General features: G+C 36.8%; 1 protein-coding gene across 11 annotated transcripts in view; it reads right to left on the bottom strand.

Annotated features, from left to right (window-relative positions):
• Window positions 1-16,258, bottom strand: part of LOC149573018 (putative cysteine-rich receptor-like protein kinase 16) — a 41,680-nt gene extending 25,422 nt beyond the window's left edge. For 4 of the 11 annotated variants that reach the window (XM_089814160.1, XM_089814156.1, XM_089814159.1 and 1 more), the window contains exons 1-3: window positions 14,738-15,776; window positions 14,474-14,632; window positions 14,023-14,073 (exon numbers count right to left, since the gene is read on the bottom strand). Coding sequence is in view for 4 of the 11 variants with exons in the window: in XM_089814165.1 (XP_089670291.1) it covers window positions 513-599 (87 nt within the window). In the remaining 7 variants the exon portion in view is untranslated. Of the gene's footprint in view, window positions 1-512; window positions 729-13,529; window positions 13,566-14,022; window positions 14,074-14,473; window positions 14,633-14,737 lie in introns of those variants that run through there. The other 7 variants (XM_089814163.1, XM_089814162.1, XM_089814166.1 and 4 more) reach the window with 6 other exon arrangements.
• Between the last annotated feature and the right edge of the window lie 3,891 nt (window positions 16,259-20,149).

The following is a 20,149-nucleotide window of genomic DNA, read 5'->3' as shown; positions in this document are numbered from 1 at the left end:
ATGTAAAAGGTATTGATCAATGACTTTCAAATGGAACTAAATTCACAAACAGAAAACAATGATGCAATGAAGGTCATTTCTATATATAAAAGGAACGATAGTTACTACTAAAGTAAAAAAAAGTGGAGATTCTTCCTAAGAATCAATAAGAGAGGATATCTATGAGAAGCCTCGTAGAAGGAGATGAAATGGTGCCTAAAGGACAGTCATTTGATGTTTCTCAAGGAGGATTGACACAGTGAAGAAGACAGTACTGTGATGCTTAACAAAGAGGTATCAGAAGAAGATTCTCTAAACAGTGAGTATAAGATAGAGCAGTGACCCAGAGGGTTGTAAAAGTCAGACTCGGCAGAAATTCTGCAGACTGATTTTTGGCTTATTTTTGGCTTACTTTGACTTAGCAAAGACAACATATACTCAGCAATTAAATAATGAACACTGGATATTGATATTTTCAAAATCCATGGCTTACAGAAATATCAGCATGCAGTCGCTAACTCTAGAGAAACAACCTGGAAAGCTTCCTTGGGCATGCCCGGACTTGAGACTTCCTCTGCACTTGTTGAGAACTTAATCATGCTGTCGATTCTGTCGAACATGAAAATGTCAAACAGTGACACCAATATCAGACTCGGCACAAATCAATAGACTGATTTTTGGTTTTGCGTCAGCAAAGACAACATTTACCTTGCAATTTTATAAAAATCACTATAAATTGATATATTGCAAAAAAATATGACTCGCAGAAATACCGACATGCAGTTTTTGTCTAAAGAAACAATCTGGAAAGCCTGCTTTGGACATGCCCAGATTAAGTGTGGAAGACTTCCTCAGCACTTGTTGAGTCCTTACGTATGGTGCTAAACATGAAATTTGAAATATCATAAAATAACCAAAAGGTCTGGACTTCAATTTGTATATCTATCATGCTTTTTGTTTTGTTTAGTTTATTAGGGGGTTTCTTTATATAGATAACAAAGCCTCTACCATCAAGGATTATCAAGTAATATCCCCTAAAGACTAAGGATGTCAGACCAACCACAGATGTCTAAACTCTATGTCCCCATTTTTCATTTCAAAATGTCGGGAAAGTCTTAATGAAATTTGATTTGAATTGAGCATCATATAACCATTTACCAATTCCACCATCTTAAGAAATTTTTTAAGACACAGAACTTGTCAATATGGAAAAGGAAATGCAGATAAAGAAATAAAGCTCGCTTCAACTTACTGCTAAAGCTACAAAATTAAATATGTTCTTCAATTTACTGTGAATGTGGCAACTAGGTACCATAAATCATCGAAACTATTCTCAGATGCTTAACAATAGCAAAAACAGAAATGTGTGAGAGAGCATAAGTTTCACTGAAAACAAAGTGTTGATGTGACAAGAAATTTAAATTTCTCTTCAATCCACTGCAGACATTGTGCTGTACATCATTACACACATCGTAAGAGCACCTCTCAAAACAGGGAAAATTGAAATTCAGTGGATACCTGTAAAAAACAGACAATACTGTTGATTATTGCATAGGTAGGGATGATGCATATGAATAGAAAAGTTTCTTGCTTATAATAGAATATCTTATTACAGTGCCATTGCATTCAATATCTTAAGTTTCAACAAAACAATGAACAAAGATAAGTGCTACAAAAACATAAAATTTGATTACACAAATGATAATATATCTGTACACTCGAAAGTGTCACACTCTAAACCCTTCTATCCAAACGATTCCATGAGTTGGAATGCTTAGATGCCGGCTTAGAGCTCCCTATCCACGGAGTGCAAGAAGCTAGTTATTCAAGCATGAAGGCTCTCAGCCAAGCCTTAGAAATGTGCTTCTTGCTAGTAAACCATGCAATGGGAGGTTCCAAAGACAAGATGCAAGAATGCAAATGTCCCAAGGAGTTCCTCAAGGATGCAATGCAAATGAAGATTAAGCTAGAATGAGAATGTCAAATGCAGCTATGCTAGAATATGAATGAGAGTGTTACAATACCATTATTAAGCTATGTGAGATTAAGCTACATGTAAAAATGAAAGCTAAGCTAAGATGCTATGGTATGAGAGAATGTAGACAAGAAATAGAAGTTCTCCACAAAGCTCCAAAGAAACCTGTTAGAAAACCTGCAGCATAACAATATTCAAAAAATGGATTTCATTGAGGGGGAAAGCTCTCTCCCTTTTAAAGATGTATGGACGGTAGAGATCAAGATGAAGATGGTGGATGATCAACGGTGGAATTTGAAAAGAGGAGTGATCCATGTGCACACACAAATCAACCAATAGAATATAAGTTGACTTGTCATATAAGACAAAAGTCACAAAGCCTTTTCTTTTAATTGCAAAATAGAAAAAAGACTTTATGTGTGCACTTTAAGTGGGTTAGAAGAATGGGGTCTTTTATTTAATTAAAAGGGGACATGTTCTTTTAATCAAATAATGAACTTAGGATAGCATAGTCAAACTATAGGTTATAATCAAATAAATTGATTATTAGCAATTTGGTCTAGGTAAATGATTAAATTAATTTAGCCAAAATGCTGAGAAGGGGGCTAATAGTCTAGATGACCATTTTTAGGTGATTACATTTGCCCCTCTTTGACTAATGCGTGATCGATCTGGGAACACATTATGTCAAAGAAAATCGAAGCCAAGTAGGCGATGATAGATATAGATGTCTAATTCCGAAGAGTGAAATGCAGAAATAGATAGCAAGTCCTGAATGCACAGCCTGATAGCAGTAGTACTGAACACTAGGAAGAGATGATGTTAGAATTCAAGAAGAATACTAACACTTAGAAAAGCAGATAGAGTGAGAGCAAGTGAGAAGATCAAACAAATGCTCCTAAGTAGTGATAGAGTATTTATGCCCCCTCGGGATCGAAATTGAAATGAGGTAAGGGGATGCAAAAACTGGCTAGAAATGAGAAAAATAGAATATAGCAATGTCCAAGATGACAGATAGATGATTAGAACCCAAGAATGACTATAAGAAACTGATAAAATGCCCCAGTTTGACTAGAGTTGACCTTGAAGGATATAGCATAAAATTAGGTCAAATCTAGTAGAAAGATGATTTAGATGTGAAACAGTGAATTGAAGTAGATATGAAGTATGGAAATGATGAAGACATGAATAAATGAAGATGCCCCAGTGATGATTCAGAGATTAGACCTCAAAAGGTCAGCTAACTGCTTAGAAGAAAGTAGAATTTTAAAAGACAATTTTGACCATCAAGATGAACTCGAATTTGGATTTCGATCCCGAAAATGAATCTAGGATGTCAAAATTATTTAAGAGGTCAAAAATTTATATAATGTGATGTAAGATAGAAAAGAGATGAAGCGAAAGATTAAGAAGGTGAAAAGACATGAACAAGAAGAAAGTAAAGAAATATATGAAAGGAGTTAGCTGATATGTCCACAAAAAGATGAAGAGAGAGCTCTCCCCATATGCAAGAATGCAAGACTAAGCTAGAAAATGAACCTAAAATGCAAGCTAATATGCAAAGTGGTTTACCAGCAAGAAGTGCATAACATTTAGACTCTTAATTTCATCATTGAGCATTTATTAGGGACATCATGAGATCATACAATCATCACTAGTATAACTATGAGGATATGAATATGATCAATATCAGATAGGTATGTGGAAATCTAATCTAAGCATCAAAGACATGTAAGTCAAGATAACTACACGATTAGATTCCCTAAGTTTAATTTAGCAAGATTACACCTGTATCAAGGCATAAGCGCCAGGATAAACCCTGAGTGCGGTCTTGCAAAACAGTCAAGGATGATACATTTATAAGTCAAAGTGTTGAATAGGACAAGCACGAATGCTTACAACACTATAGACAAAAAAAGTATACCCACAAGCAGAAATCAAGAAAATATGTCCCATGCCCCCAGTCTTCTAGTCAATGACATCCTTGAAAGGCTATTAGGGAGGGAACACTTGGCAAAGAAATCATCATAGACAGCACACAAAGTAGATAAAGATCAGCATAGCTCAGTCGTTTAGGTGTTAAAGTGCGTGTGTGTAAGTCACTTGGCCATTTCTTCCAGACTTGATTCTAATAGTGAGAAATATTGCGACATCGGAGACTGTAGGTAAACTATCTGTAAAGTGTTAAAAAAAAACACTTGATGTCAAAGTGGGGGAAGTGTTGAGAAACACTATTTTGTGAGTTGTCAAAGAAACCCTAATGCACAAGAATACCTCAATAGGCTAAGCAGTTTTGCCCCCGAGATGAGGACAAGAAACAATTCCAAGCCAGGAAATGTGTAGCGAAGTGGATGATTGAGACTGATAGACATAGGTGCAAGGGTTTCAAGTAGCGCCTGTTTCCAGGTTTTCACCACATTGATAGATTTTTTCAGGACTTTTTTTTATTTTTAGGATTTTTTCAACATCATATAAGATTTTTTGGATTTTTCAGAATAATTTAGAGATCACTAGTTCTCAAGCAAGATCACATCATTTTCTCCCAATGTCTAGCAAGGTATAGGATATGATGGAGCAACAAGCCAGTGGATAAGCAAAGATGGATGAAAAAAGAGTATGAAGCAAGTGAAAGTGATCCTCAAGGACTGACTCCTCAAGAGTACCCAAGCTAGGGAAAGAGGTGAAATAGTCATATGAAGCATGTTTTGGATAAGCAATGGAAGTAATGAGAAAGATAGCATGTAGAATAAGTAATGAAGCCAACAAGTGAGATAGCATGAAGTGTGTAGTCCAAAAGAGTAGCCATGTCAAGAGACCTATGAGAACCATGTTTCATTTATTATGATCAAGATCAAGGGGTCAACTAGATAGTATAGCAATGGGATAGAGCAATAAGAATAAAGCTCAAGATAGAGGCTATGAGTGAATGGGAGAGCACAATAGAAAATCTGGTGGATAAGATAGCCAATATGCAAAGATAACTCAACATTGTCAAGATCAAAGAGAGAAGAGGGGATAGATGGATGATGGAAGAATTACGCATGATGCCTGTTTGCCAGGTTTTCATCATGGTACTTATCCAAGGTGCCAGAAGAAGTAGTTTTCACCATAGGATGAATTTATTTCTCTTTACTTTTGCTACCAAGGTGCCACAAAAAGTGGTTTTCACCAAGGCACATTTTCATTTTTTTTTTCTTTTTTTTGAATTTTAAGAAAGAGCTCAAGGTTTTTGAATGTAGATAATGCTCCTATAGAAAAGATAAGTCATGATAAGCCAAGACCATAGAAAGGTATGCTCAAAGATGTTGATAGGGTGATGAAAGAGAAATGGTAGTAGGAAGAGTATATGGAGGATAATAGTTCATGTATAGAAAATTAGTGTAAGCTTTAGAGGATTTCATGAGGGTAGTTGAAATATTGGACAAGATCAACGTTGACACACACCTTGAAGGGTATTGGAATGATGGAGGAATCATGGATGAAATAGCTTGAGGTTTAGATCTATGAGAAGGTGGAAGAGATTTGGAAAAAAGTGGAGTGGAAGGCTTTGGAATATTTTTAGAAAGATTTTTGGAAGAAGATGGAATGGAAGCCTTTGGAAGCTTGAATGTCAACTTTGAAGTATTTTCAATATTCAAGTCTTTTAAAAGAGACTTGGGAATCCATATAGCTTTAGATTTTGCTTTGGATACTTCAAAACACATTTCTTCAATAATGGGTTTAGGAACCCATATTTTCTTTGATTTAGCTTTTTTAATAGTGGACCTTTGCAGTTTCTTTTGTGTTTTCTCCTTCTTAGAATTCACATGTCGATTAAATGAGACATAGTGATCTTTCTTTTTCAATGGATTCTTATGTTTATTCTCACTTCCAAAGGACTTGGGATTTGTGGATGAATACGGATGATATGACTGGTTTAGACGTATAGATGGGTGAAAAGTCATCAAGGATGAGTGTCTTTTTTGATCTTGAGGTATGATGGGAGAGCTAGAAATGGAAAGTGTAGGAGATGAAGGAATGTAAGGCCCCAATATGGATGGAAGGTTTGAAGGCTTTAGCTTAGATGGATAAGGACCAAAGATAGATTTAGAAGATGCAGAGGGATAGTGGGAAGGGATATCAACATCTTTAGAGTGAGAAACATGGTCAAAGCCATCAATAGACTCATGAGTACATTTGATAGGAACAACATTTTTAATAGAAGCATTTGAAGCTTGAGCACAATTTTGAAGTGGATGTGGAGAAGTAGAACATGAGGGAATGCTTTGATCTTGACAAGTAGCTTTGGATAGCATATGAAGAGAACTTTTCTCATAATTTTCAGTAAGCTCAAGGGAGATAATGGAAGTGGTATCTTCATCATACTTGGGGGGTGGACAAGATATAGGATATGGAGGGAGAAAATATTGAAAGAGATGAAAGGGTGCTTGATCTTGATCTTTCTTAACATTTATAGATTTTTCTTTTTGAGAGTCCTCTTGACATGGAGCCACTTCTAAGGAAAAGGGAGAATGAAGAGTGAATGAAGTAGAGCATGGATTAGGCATAGCAGTGCATGAAGGTTGAGGATGTTTAGTATTAGTAGCATGGAAAAGGTTTGCAGCCAAGTGAAGGTTAGCTTGAGTTTCTTTTAGAGATAGCCCTTGAGAATAGGCATAGTGTACGTGAAAAGAATTAGGTTCTTTATTTGATAAAGGCATGTTGGAAAGCTTTGAAGTGTTGGGAGATGCATGATTGTTGGAAGAAGTGGAAGATGTAATGGAGCCACTACTAGACATAGGTTCATCAACGTAATCTTGCTCAAGAGAAGTATCCTTAGCACATGAGTCACTAGAGGTTCCAATAATTCCATTATCCATAAGATCTTGGATTTTATGTTTTAGCTCAATGCAATCTGAAGTACTATGCTCATTATGTTGATGATAGGCACAATAATAATCCAAGAAAGGATTTCCATAGGAGCTAGACTTAGGCAACATGATGAGCTTGGTGCCAAGAAGTGTTTGCAAAATGTCATCATAAGAATGTTCCAAGGGAGTAAAAGTCCTCTCAAAAATATTTCTAGGATCTTCTTGTTGTTTCTCAAGTGAGTAGCATGCATCCATGTCTTCATCATTATCTTGGTCAAAGATAGGTCCATCATGAAATTTTAGCATAGGCTCAAAGTAGGTATCACTTGCTTGTTCTCTAAAGAGGTCTTTAGATCTAGAAGATGAAGAAATTTGATGTCTTGAAGTAGAGCATGTAGACCTAGAAGAAGAGGATGACCTCAAAGAAGGTGAGTCGCATGTATGTAAAGACCTTAAGTAAGATTCATGTAATGATGCAATCTTCTCCTCTAACCTTTTCTCAATTTTAGACTTCATTTTTGTCATGCGCTTAGAGAAATGAAGGTAAGAAAGATTATTTGTCTCTTCTAGTTCTTTGTATTGTGCATATAGATCTTGAAACTCTTTAGTGACATGGACGATATCATGATCATCTAGATTTGGTTGAAGTTTGGTAGCACAAGGTTTAGATCCCATAGTTTTAGATGCAAAGCCAAGCATAAAATAGTCTAGAAGATAACTTGATGTTGAAACTATAGGAGGTAGAGTGTTCACTTGTCAAGATAGCAGAGAGAGATTAAAGTGACTTGTCAAACAATATGTCCAAGAAACTTACGACATGAATGACTCAAGTCAATAGCTAGGCAAGATGCCCAAATAGCCAAATAGATAGAGCAAGCAGGGTGACAAGTGAACAACTTTCCCAACCCAAGAGTGTAGTCAAGAAATCAAGGTAACCATTTTAGCAAAAGGATAACTAGCAAGCATGCATAGACCATGAAGATAGAAAGACCAAGAGAACCAAGACCAAAGAGTCACTTTAAGCATGTTCAAGAACTAGAGACATAGAAAATCAAAATCAAATGATGCGACTCCCCTTAGCAAGCAACACAAGAAAATTTTTGCACTTGACATTTTGACTTGGTTGACAAAGTTTGGCAATAATTGATAGCATAGTAAATTTGATGTTCAAAAGAAATTTCTTTCCAAGCAAGATAGTGACACATGGAGTAGTCTTCAAACAATCAAGCAAGGGACAAAGCAACCTTACATGATACAAGTTAATGTGACGTCTCAAAAGAATTCCCTAGAATTATCGTCATGTGTATGTTCAAAAGATTTTCACAGGTATAGAACATTCGAGAACACATCAAGCAATATCTACCTAGAAGTCATGGTTCATTACTCAACAACTTAGCCCACGCTTGATGCTCCTTTGCCTCACACCAAGTGGTTGCCCACAAGAGATATTGGCTTTGTCATGGAAATGCCATAAGCATAACCAAGGGAACACATATGGTGAGTGTAAATCTTGGGGTGATCCGGGTAGTCCACTAGGATCAATCCTTGCACCAAGAAGTTGAGCGGCTAAAAAAGGTAGTTACTAACTTAGGGTGTTTAGATAGGGCTTCCGTTCATAGTGTTCCTCTTGCTCCCAATTACGGGACACCTCACCTTGCGATGAGTAACCGATCTCGCGATCACAAGAGTACCTTAAGCATTCTTGCCTAGTGATCTCCCTATGGTCGAAATCCCATAAGCGATCACACTAGACGAAGATAAACACTACGTCTACCAAGGTTTTGTGTCCTTGATAGCCTTGAGTTTATAGTGGGTTGGAAGAGCCAGGTAATCGGCTTGTTCCCACTTGGGTCGTTCCTCTCAGGTTGTCCGAGAGCAGGCCCTCTAAAGGATTCTAACTACACAAAGTGGATCAAATTTTGGAAGTCAAGATTTTTGGTTCACCACAAGGGTGAAGAGCATACTCTCCTATTCCAATCATTTTCTCCCAAACACGCCAAGAAGATTCAGTTACCCCTTGTTTTTGAAACCAAATGGCAAGTCAAGATTTCTGATTCACCACAAGGGTGAAGAGCATACTCTCCTATTACCAAAAGACTCCAATCACAAGTTTTATGTGCCTATGAAAAATGAACAATTATTCAATGCCACACATGAAAACAAAAAAGCAAGAAATTTGGGTTTTTATGCTTTGGGCAGCCCTGCAAACAATCGTTAGTAGCCCTTGTGCATTTGAAGCTTTGACATGCGTTCTTTTTATGCAATGTTTCAATTTTTTCACAAGGATGGCAACCTGAAATCACAACTTGTTAGCAACAAAAGTTAGTATGAAATAACATAAAAATCTGCAATAAAAAGTGGTGAGTTGCTTCAAAAATCTAATTTATCCTCCAACCAAGTACATGCAAAGAAAGTGCAAGTTAATCACAAATGCTTTCATTTTTACTCTTTGGTTTTGACCTAGTCAACAAGATTGGACTTTTTTTCTATGATTTTGTATCCAAAAATGAAAATGAAAAAAAGAGACCCCTATTAAAAATCAGAGAGCTTTCCAAAAATGCAAGAAATTTTAAAAAATCTCTTCATTTGCTCCCTAGAGATTGATTTTGTCAAAACAGGCCAAATTTATCAAATCAAATTTTTTATCCTTAATACGATCTCAAAATTTAAAACACAAAGAAAGAACCCCCATTAGAATTCAAAAAGATTTCTGAAAATGTAAGTTTTTCCAAAAAATGCGCTGATTTGCGATCAAAAACGACTTTTTATGAAAAATAAAGAAAATATCATAACTTCCGAAAATCACGTCAAAATGCTCTGAAAATTGGACTGAGACATTTTGAGCATATACAAAACCTGCAAACAAAATTTCAGAACCAAATTCTAAGCGGTTTAAAAGATATGATCAAATCTTTAAACCAACTAAGTTTTTGGGCTTCAAACCAATTTACTTATGGCTTGGCCTTAAAACCAAAGTGAAAATTCTACAAAAGCATTTGATTAGACCCAATATGCTGCTGTAAAAAACCAGAGATAAGAAATGAAAGCAAATGGAGCTGAAAATTTGATTCAAGCCCCACGGTGGGCGCCAAAAATGTACACTCGAAAGTGTCACACTCTAAACCCTTCTATCCAAACGATTCCATGAGTTGGAATGCTTAGATGCCGGCTTAGAGCTCCCTATCCACGGAGTGCAAGAAGCTAGTTATTCAAGCATGAAGGCTCTCAGCCAAGCCTTAGAAATGTGCTTCTTGCTAGTAAACCATGCAATGGGAGGTTCCAAAGACAAGATGCAAGAATGCAAATGTCCCAAGGAGTTCCTCAAGGATGCAATGCAAATGAAGATTAAGCTAGAATGAGAATGTCAAATGCAGCTATGCTAGAATATGAATGAGAGTGTTACAATACCATTATTAAGCTATGTGAGATTAAGCTACATGTAAAAATGAAAGCTAAGCTAAGATGCTATGGTATGAGAGAATGTAGACATGAAATAGAAGTTCTCCACAAAGCTCCAAAGAAACCTGTTAGAAAACCTGCAGCATAACAATATTCAAAAAATGGATTTCATTGAGGGGGAAAGCTCTCTCCCTTTTAAAGATGTATGGACGGTAGAGATCAAGATGAAGATGGTGGATGATCAACGGTGGAATTTGAAAAGAGGAGTGATCCATGTGCACACACAAATCAACCAATAGAATATAAGTTGACTTGTCATATAAGACAAAAGTCACAAAGCCTTTTCTTTTAATTGCAAAATAGAAAAAAGACTTTATGTGTGCACTTTAAGTGGGTTAGAAGAATGGGGTCTTTTATTTAATTAAAAGGGGACATGTTCTTTTAATCAAATAATGAACTTAGGATAGCATAGTCAAACTATAGGTTATAATCAAATAAATTGATTATTAGCAATTTGGTCTAGGTAAATGATTAAATTAATTTAGCCAAAATGCTGAGAAGGGGGCTAATAGTCTAGATGACCATTTTTAGGTGATTACAATATCTATGCCCAGAACAAAACAAGTAATGTGTATGTAGATAAGAACAAAAGACTTGAAAGATCTAAAAGCATTTCTGATAAGATCTACAATTGTTTAGGAGAAAACAAGATTACAGAAAGCATGTTTGGAAAAAATAACTATAAAACAAGAAAGATAAAGTAGCATTAAACAGGTATTAAGCCAAGTATGATAACCTTTGCTAGCATCCTCCTTGCCTATGCTAACATGGACGCATTTGAAAATAAAAATTCTTTGATAGACACCATGCAAAAGTAGAAGCATAGAAATGGCAATGAAGAGTTTGATCAAATGCCTAAAGCTGATGTTAAAGATGAGTCTATGGAGACACAGCATGCTTTCTGTTATGCAGGATGCCACACACCCTGCTACAAGCCCGCGTTCCAAAAAAATTAATTGGTCATGATTCTAGATCTTGAGACAAGATATTTTCATCGCATTTTGCTTGCCTTTGCTAGAATGGGAGCTCTCAAATCAGATATGGGCATCTATCAAAGGATAAACAAAGGAGATTTTTTTAGATGGTAAAATTGCAACTATTGTGGTATGCATCTATGCAAAATGCAAATGCATGCACAAATAAAGTTGCATATTTTGGGAACAACATTTGACAAAACTCTCCTATGTATTATGTTTTGATCGATGTACGTGGCCTGATCTAGAGCTCACATATTGGCAGAAGTTGTGCCGGTGACTTCCAAGTTGGGTTCTTTCAAATATTCAGGCACATAGTGGAGAAGATGTCTGGGAAGCAGTGGAGGGATGCAGGAGGAAGGCAGTCTTAGATGAACCCAATGCAACCATTATGTCATTAATCCCCAGTACAACATGCAGAAAAGATTGATTCATTTAACTCGATTCACATTCTGGAAAAATTTACAAGATAATAACAAAAGTAACTCGGTTGGAAATAATATAATTTTGGAAGAACATAGTGGCTTTATAGAAGAAAAACATATCTTAGATCAAGTAACAATACTAATATGTTCATTAAGCAATATAGTCACTCAAGTATAGCGTATAAGTGCGAACTGAAAATATACTTGAACAGTCTTGTGAAAATTCAAATTTAAACTAAATTAAAGACTAGGATCACAGTTGATGTCGTCCTTCAAGGTATTGATCAATGAAGTTCCATGTGGCTACTTCGCTGCTAATCAAGCATTGTGAGAAAGAAATTTGAATCATTTGAGCTCCCCAAATCTATTTATAACCTTGGCTGAGGCCCTAGGAAGAGAAATTCAACAATAAAAAAAATCAAAAAATCCAATTCTTAAGTAGTGAAGAAACCTCCCATCTCTAATTCATGGATGATACAGTTCCAACATCATAGATGATACAACCCCTGCCAATGCAAGTGATACAATTTACAAAAAGAAATGATTAGAAATGTTGAATTAGTAACTGACAGCTCTGGACCAGCGAGAAGCCTAGTTCAAAATTAATCAGCAAATGGAAGTCCTCAAGAGTAGTAGACTGACTAGTTTTTTTAAACCTTTTGCATTTACTACTCCATTTTGTTCAAGCAATAGTTTGAAGAAACAATGTAAAAATCTATAACGAGTGAGGGAAAACAAATATACGAGCAGTGATTGAGAAATAGTCTGTAAAGTCAGACATGTAAACACATTTTTTATATATATACACATCCTTTGGAAAATGTTTGCACCCTACTTCAAAGTACATATTTCTATAAGAAGTGATTAAAATAATATATGGAAACACAAATCAACAACAAGAGTTCTATATAAGTAAACAATAGTGAGAAAACACATGAAGAATTGCTTGTGAACAGCTAAACTGATCACAAGAGAGAGAATAAACAAAGATTTTTTGTTAAAGAATGAGGCCAACCAGAAGTCCTCCTGTGATACAAAAAAGTAGAACTAGGCAATTCTTGAGGCTAAAACCATGGAGGTATTATGTCCATCGTGCCATGAAAAATCGGCACTGGTATCCACCTACTACCACAAAATACAATAGTTTCGGTAGTTTGTGAAAAAGTTTCTGGCTAGACTCACATAATAATATGAGCTATTCTCTAAGTTACCGATGCTGATTCTGATGCTGATGCGGGTGCGGGGTGCTGATGCGCAGAATTTTTTTTGGGGGATTTTGGATGCATTTGGGTGCATCTATATATATATATATATATACACACACACACACCAAAATTTATGTATGCAAAGAAATGCAAGAAATATACATAAATAAACCATTCCATAGCATGATGCTGAACCATTGATAGTTCAACTTCAAATTCACTAATCAAATTCAATCATTCAGAATCATAAGGATTCTCAAAAAAATCCACATTCTCATCATCGTCAATTAAATACATGCTAAAATTGACATCTAAAAGGTGTTTCGGCTGCGGGTGCTTTCTAGATGGGCCCAGATTCTTCCCGGATTCTCCTAGGAAGCACATCCTGAACCTGTGGATTCTTGCTGGATGTGCTGCAGTGCATCCACGAAGAACCCAGAGTCCCAGGATGCGCTTTCAGGGAGAATCCGTGCAGCATCCTAATGCATTCAAGCATCCAGACGCATCAGAACCAGCATCCAGCCATTTCAGCAGAGAAACGGTAACTAAAGCTATTATAGCACAATAGTTTATTTACAATATAAAACTATATTAATAAAATGGTTTGTCTGTTGGCACATACCTCACACCTGTGCACATCTACGTCAAACTGAGTTATATACCTGTACCGAGTGAACTGGATTGGAGTCCATGGCTTTCTGTGAACAACCCAGTGACAGAGTACATTATTATGCCTATTGAATAGGAAGAAATATTCATATTATTCATATATGGATCCTCCAAATCTATCCATACAGCTAATTTCTTTCAAACTTCAATGCATTAGATAAATGATCAACAGATGAATAAAAACCATCAAACATTCAATAATCTTTTAAGCTAATTTTGTATTGGTCGAAGAATTGTTTCCCTTTTCAGAAATACCTTCCCTTTCCTAGCATTATTGAAGCTGAAAATTATAGAAAACATTTTTCAACAAAAAATAATTCAAGAAAATCACTTAAGTGACAGTAAGAAAGTTTGGTGCAATCACTTTCTAGTGCAAAAGATAAAGTAGCTCAATAGTGATTCCTGATCTGAAAGATACATGTTCATCTCAAGGCACAAAATTAGAATGGTAGATGTGGAACAACAAATTGCAGTTTCAGAGTCTACCTTGAAATTGCTCCAAAACTAGTAACTTGGCGCTTGGTGATGTCTCCAAACCTGCATGAAAAACTAAAACATTTTGTTCAATATGACTCCAACAGAAACTTATGGACACTCTAATACACAGCCATTTTATAACCCTACAGATAAAAAATGTAGCTTTAATACCAATCTCTTATTCAATTTTAAGTTTGATTTACTCAGATATTCAAAGTTCATTATATGTTCCTACTTTAATATAACGTGTAATGTTCTAGCGGTGGAGTGTTACCTTCTATATTTGGTCCACATTTGATAATATGATAATATCTAGGAGCATGGCACCAAATAGTTTACTCTGAAGAGAATCTTTTGATGTTGTTACTTTGGAACTTATGCTCTACTTTCATTAAAACAATATTCTAAAATGACTAAATATTGATATATGATACAAAACTACATGCATATAAAAACCCACCTCTAAAGTGTAAGGTGATGCCATTTTATAATTGCTCTTTCTTAATTTGTAAAATAGAAATAACACGTGCCATCATCTGCCTTCTTCACAAACTCACCCTGACGTTTCCAAATCTTTCAGAGTCTTTGTATGTACCATCTACAATAATGTCAATGTGTCCTGCAAAAAATGAAATGATATTCTATTTAGTATGCAATATAATTTAAAAAGATGGACCATATTGTCAAATACGAAGCCAGTAATGAATCACATTCCAGTTCATACCAGTTAATAAAAGTAAAACATTGGATTGCAGCTCATCTAAAGGCACGCCATTCAAATGGTATATGTGGAACAGCAAATTGTAGTTCCAGTGTCTACCTTGATACTGCTCCAAAACTAGTAAGTTGGTGCTTGGTGATGTCTCCAAACTTGCATTCAAAACTAAAACATATTGTTCAATATGACTCCAACAGATACTTACGGATGCTCTAATAAACAGCCACTTTATAGCAGTACAGATAAAAAATGTAGCTTTAATACCACTCTTTTATTCAATTTTAAGTTCAATTTACTCAGATATTCAAGTTCATTAAATGTTTCTACTTTAATATAACATGTAATGTTCTAGTGGCAGAGTGTCACCCATATAAATTTAGTCCACTTTTAATAATACAATAATATCTAGGAGCATGTCACCACATAAGTTTACTCAGAAAATATTCTTTTGAAGTTTCTTAGGAGCTCATAATGCTCTACTTTCATTAAAACAATATTCTAAAATGATTGTAAATATTGATATATGATACGAAACTACTTACATTTGAAAACTCACTTTTGAAATGTAAGCTGATACCATCTTCTAATGGCCCTTTCTTAGTTTGTAAAATAGAAATAACACATACCATCATCTGTATTCTTCACAAACTCACCCCTGAGGTTTCCAAACCTTTCACAGGCTTTGCGTGTACCATCTACAATAATGCCAATCTGTCCTGCAAAGAATGAAATGATATTCTACGTAGTATGCAATATAATTTAGAAAGATGGACCATATTATCAAATATGAAGCCAGTAATGACCATATTCTGAAAGTACAAACAGTTTGTTCCACAAAATCAGATGGAATATCATCACTATTCTACTGAGAAGCCGACTAATATTAGCTCAGCGCAGAGAAACAACCTGATTCTCTAGAAAGCAGCCATGTTTTGTTCAAATGTCCATTCCTCCTCTGCGCCTCCCACAAAAAAGTTATATACCATTTTAGGAGTAAATGCTTTTCCAATTCATTGGATTCACTCAAATTTACAGGGTTTGAAGTCATTGTTTGACTACATCTAAACGGTAAACCCAGTGCAGATGCCCACAAATTTAAGCAAGCTAGTGGATCATGGATAGTGAAGATCTGAAGAAAGAGAACTTCTGAAATTGGGAAAGGAATAAATTGTGCTAGATATAAAGAAAACAAACAAAGTTCCGACATAAACTAAGGAAGAAGAGGACTGCCCTCTTTCTATTATTTGTCAAGGATGAGCTAGCTAGCAATAACAGCAGCAAGCCATGCCCAAACAAAATTCCACATCTCAGCATGTACGAAAGATAAGGAAATGTAGACAGGGCATGGAAAGCATCATACATAATGCCAGGCACACAAAGATAATGGAAAAGGAAAAAACCTTCACATGAAATTGTTTTCAATCTGGCTCACTTTCATAAAAAAAACAATTTAGAAATGGAAATAGAACCACTGAAAAAATACAACACACCCATCACAAATAACAAAAATCAGCAAAAAAATCATTTCATTTAAGAAATTACTGAAGGCTAGAGAATAAGAAACAAATCTTGCCTGAAAAGATTTCCGAAAAAGAAAGTAATTGCAAATAATCAACCTGTTGATGCGAGTTTTGTGTCACTACATAACATATTAGTAATTGGATGCTTGATACAGAATATCAAATACACAATTCCTCTCTTGAAAAGTTATCTCTCATGGGACATGAGTATAACTCCAATGTTCCTTACACCGTTGGATACTCGCTCAGTTTTATCAATGTGATTTGCTGGTAATCACATAGGCAGCCTTACGTTTTCTTGTTTGAGAAAAATTTGGATCTTGGTGAGAAAATGGAGATGATGGTTCGGTGTGAATGCTAGATGATGTTGATGGCGCGATGATGGCAATGTAGGGTGAATGGCGATGGAAGGTGAGAATGCCGATGTTTTGGTTTACTTCTCTAACTAACCTCTTCTAAGCATGAAATTTGGCTGCTCAACTACTCCTACTCCTAAGAATGGAAGGTTAGCAGATGGACGGGGATCGAATCTAATGAAGGCTAACCAGCGGCCCTACCTCCATAGATGCAACGCTTCAAAGGAAAGTAAACTAGATCACCACACAAAGCCTCCCAACCAGCCGCTAGGATGCTAGTGGCCTAGTGTTGACCCCTATCAAACATCTACCAAAGCTACCATGCAACAATCCATTTTATTTTACTCTTACTCTAACAACTTGAAATGAAATTGCTTCAACTTGAAAAGAGAATTTAACTATGTGGAAGTAGAAAACATGCAATAACACCCAATGTTCTTAGTCAACATGCAATGAAAAAGAGAGCACTTTGGTATTATTTTCGCAACAATTTCTCCAACCCCTCTCCTCCTTTACAAATGAGAGCCAATGGCCTTATATAGAGGTCCAAAATACAATGGACGGTAGAGATCAAAACAAGATCGACGATCCAGATTGGATCCAAAAAACCCTAATTAGGGTTGCCACCCCATCGGCCAATGAGAAGATGCCACCTCATCAATGGACCAATGAAAAAAGTGCAAAAGTGGCAACCAATGAGAAGGCACCAAAATGGTGGCCAATCAGAAACAAACACTTGTTCTAAGGCTACTGTACACAGAGAGCAAGATAACTCCGAGTGGAATGCATTGTGAATTCTGCACCAATTGGGTAATAATAAGTCTCTTACTGGTGTTCGGTTACCCAACTCCATTCCTTGTTGCACGGTCCTAGTCACGAAATTCTTGAAATTTTCAAACATGCCTTCACCCTCATCGGACGAAGCATCTGGATCTGACTCAATCAGGATCTCAGTGGAATCCCTTCCTTTGCTTATGATATTCATTGTCAATACTTCTACTTTCTTTGGTCTGTAGGTGCTCATATTTGTCTCCACAAACAATATTTCGTTTGACTCCCCATTTTCGGTCACTATCAATCTCAACCTTGGGGTGCTATCAATTCTAATTTGATTCGCCAAACCTTTCCATGGGAGCCACATGTGGGAGAAGTCAGTAGCCATATATCCATTCAATTTTCTAGCCCAATCTCTCCCTAGGATCAATCCGTAGGTATCGGCTACATCCACTACCGAAATGTCTACCATGTGTTCCATCCTCGGATCAGATGCCAACTGCATATGTATATTGTGTAATTCTCCTACCACTGGCACTTCCGTTTTATCCAATTGAGTAACTCTTCTGTTGGAGTCCAAAGGCGTGATTCCTAACCTTCTGCAAATGTTCAAAGGCATGACGTTGCTTGATGCTCCTGAATCTATCAAACAATTGTGAAGCAACTTCCCGAACATCCTTACTGACAACAAGAATGGGGCTGGTTCCTCTTTCCCTTGATAATATACCACAAGTGTCTTATGTGCTTGCTTTGGCTTCACTCCGAAATCTATTGTTTGAGTAATCTCTTCCTTCTTCACCTTTTTTTTATTGTTCACTGGATTTTGACTCTTTTGAGTTTGTTGTTCTATAGGCGTCGATCCTTGAGCCACATAAATTGGTTGAGGCCCTAACTGGCCATTGAAACTGCTAATGTCGCCATATGCAACCTCTTGTGTAGGGTTCTCCCCCTCACCATACGAAATTTCTTGAGATGAATTTGTCATATTCGCTCCTAGAGCGTCTTGGATTACATGCACCGAATTAGGAGGAGACCTCCCTTGAGTATGTGTTACTGTACTTTGAGTTTGAGATCCTTGTGGTTTGTTATCCTTCAAATTGTTAAGGAACGTATCCCTAACCTCTGCTATCTTCAGTAATTCGAACAAAGGGAGACTGATCTTGATCTTCCTCATCTCCTCTGTCACACTTTGTCCCAACTTCTTCAACTCTTCGTTATTGACAGTGTTGTTTCCCGTTCTTCCTCTATTTGTTTCTTGTGTCGACTGGACATTCTGTGATCTTTGAACATCTTGATTGTTCTTTTGTATACCCTGTTGAAAATTCTGTTGTCCATTCCCACTGCTATGGTTACTCTGTCTGTATTCAGGGGCATCCCTTGAAGCATTTGGTACATTGCTCGCATTGGGGTGTGGAGGTGTATTGAAATTATTCGGGGGAATGGAGGATGTGAAGGGTCCGTCATTCCTCCTGTTGTTTCTCTGATAAAATCTTGCGTTGCTAGCCGGTTGTTGAAATGTTTGATTCCCACCTGTTCCTTGAACTAGAACAGTATCCTCCAAAGGTGGGAAAGAAAAATCCGACTCATTGTTATATTCATTTTGATTTATCACCTCGCTAACTGGCCCATTGGCTGATTCGGGTGGAAATCTTCCTTGGTGCTCTTTATATGCTTCAAATTCTGGTGGGAATGAAAACTCCTCAAAAGTCAAACACTGATCATATCCCGGGGATGGAACAATCTCATACCCCGTGACCTTCACATCTTCCTGACTATTTGACTCATCTATTATGTTTTGAAACAGGTTAGATGCCCTCTTGAACTCAGCACATCCTAACTCCGAATGTAAATCAGTCTCATGAAATCTGCAATATTTGGACATAACGGACTCAGCTAGAAATATTCTATCTACCGGTCTACTGTCCGCTGAGGCCTGATTATCAAGTGGCGACACCATATTTCCATTGTTTGGGCCTGTGTTCCAAGTCTTCCTTTGGTTAGACTGATTGCTATATCCTTGGTCTTGTGACTGATTGTTACCTTGATAGTTGTTGTTTTGATAGTTCCTTTGATAACCACCACCTTGATTGTTTCTTTGGTAGTCTCTATCCTGATAATTTCTTTGGTATCCCCCTTCTTGATGGTTTCTTTGATACCCTCCTTGATAACTTCCACCTTGATTCTGGTAATTATTCCCTTGGTTCTGATAATTGCTTCCTTGGTTGTTTCTATGGGAACTTTGGAGTTGATTGTTCTGATTTCTCAAATAGGTGACTTCCGTGGATAGCTTCTTGACTTGGTCAATCAACTCTTTCATCTCATCCTTCTCTTCTTGTGTCCTCGTGGAGGAACCTGCACCTTGTAGATAAACTGGTACTGAGGGTGGTGCTTGAGATAATGGAGGTCCCGGGTGTACCACCAATTGATTTGTAGGAGCTTGGTAAGCAAGTTGTGGAACTGGATTGTTCGGATACCTTACACCTTGAGGTTCTATTCCTTGTTGGCCTAATTGCCTCCCAATCTTAATTGCTTTAGTGTAAGCCTCAATTAGCGTTGTAGGAGCAGGATTCGCCATCCTTGTGAACATAGCTGTCTGGCTATCTAAGGCACTGTAGTATGCTTCCAATGCACCCGCCTCTGTTATTGTGTAAGGAGCTTGCAATCTCGTGTAAGCCTTATGGAAACGATCATTGAAGGAACTTATTGACTCTTTATCACGTCTCCTGATGTCCACAAACATTCTACGTAACTCCAGTGGTGTGGTGGGC

This window comes from Cupressus sempervirens, chromosome 2 (assembly GCF_028749045.1).
Source record: "Cupressus sempervirens isolate cs-2001-9-10 chromosome 2, ASM2874904v1, whole genome shotgun sequence".
In the NCBI taxonomy this organism is placed as follows: Eukaryota; Viridiplantae; Streptophyta; class Pinopsida; order Cupressales; family Cupressaceae; genus Cupressus; species Cupressus sempervirens.
The sequence above is the reverse complement of the archived record's forward strand: the minus strand, read 5'-3'. Positions and strand labels throughout refer to the sequence as shown.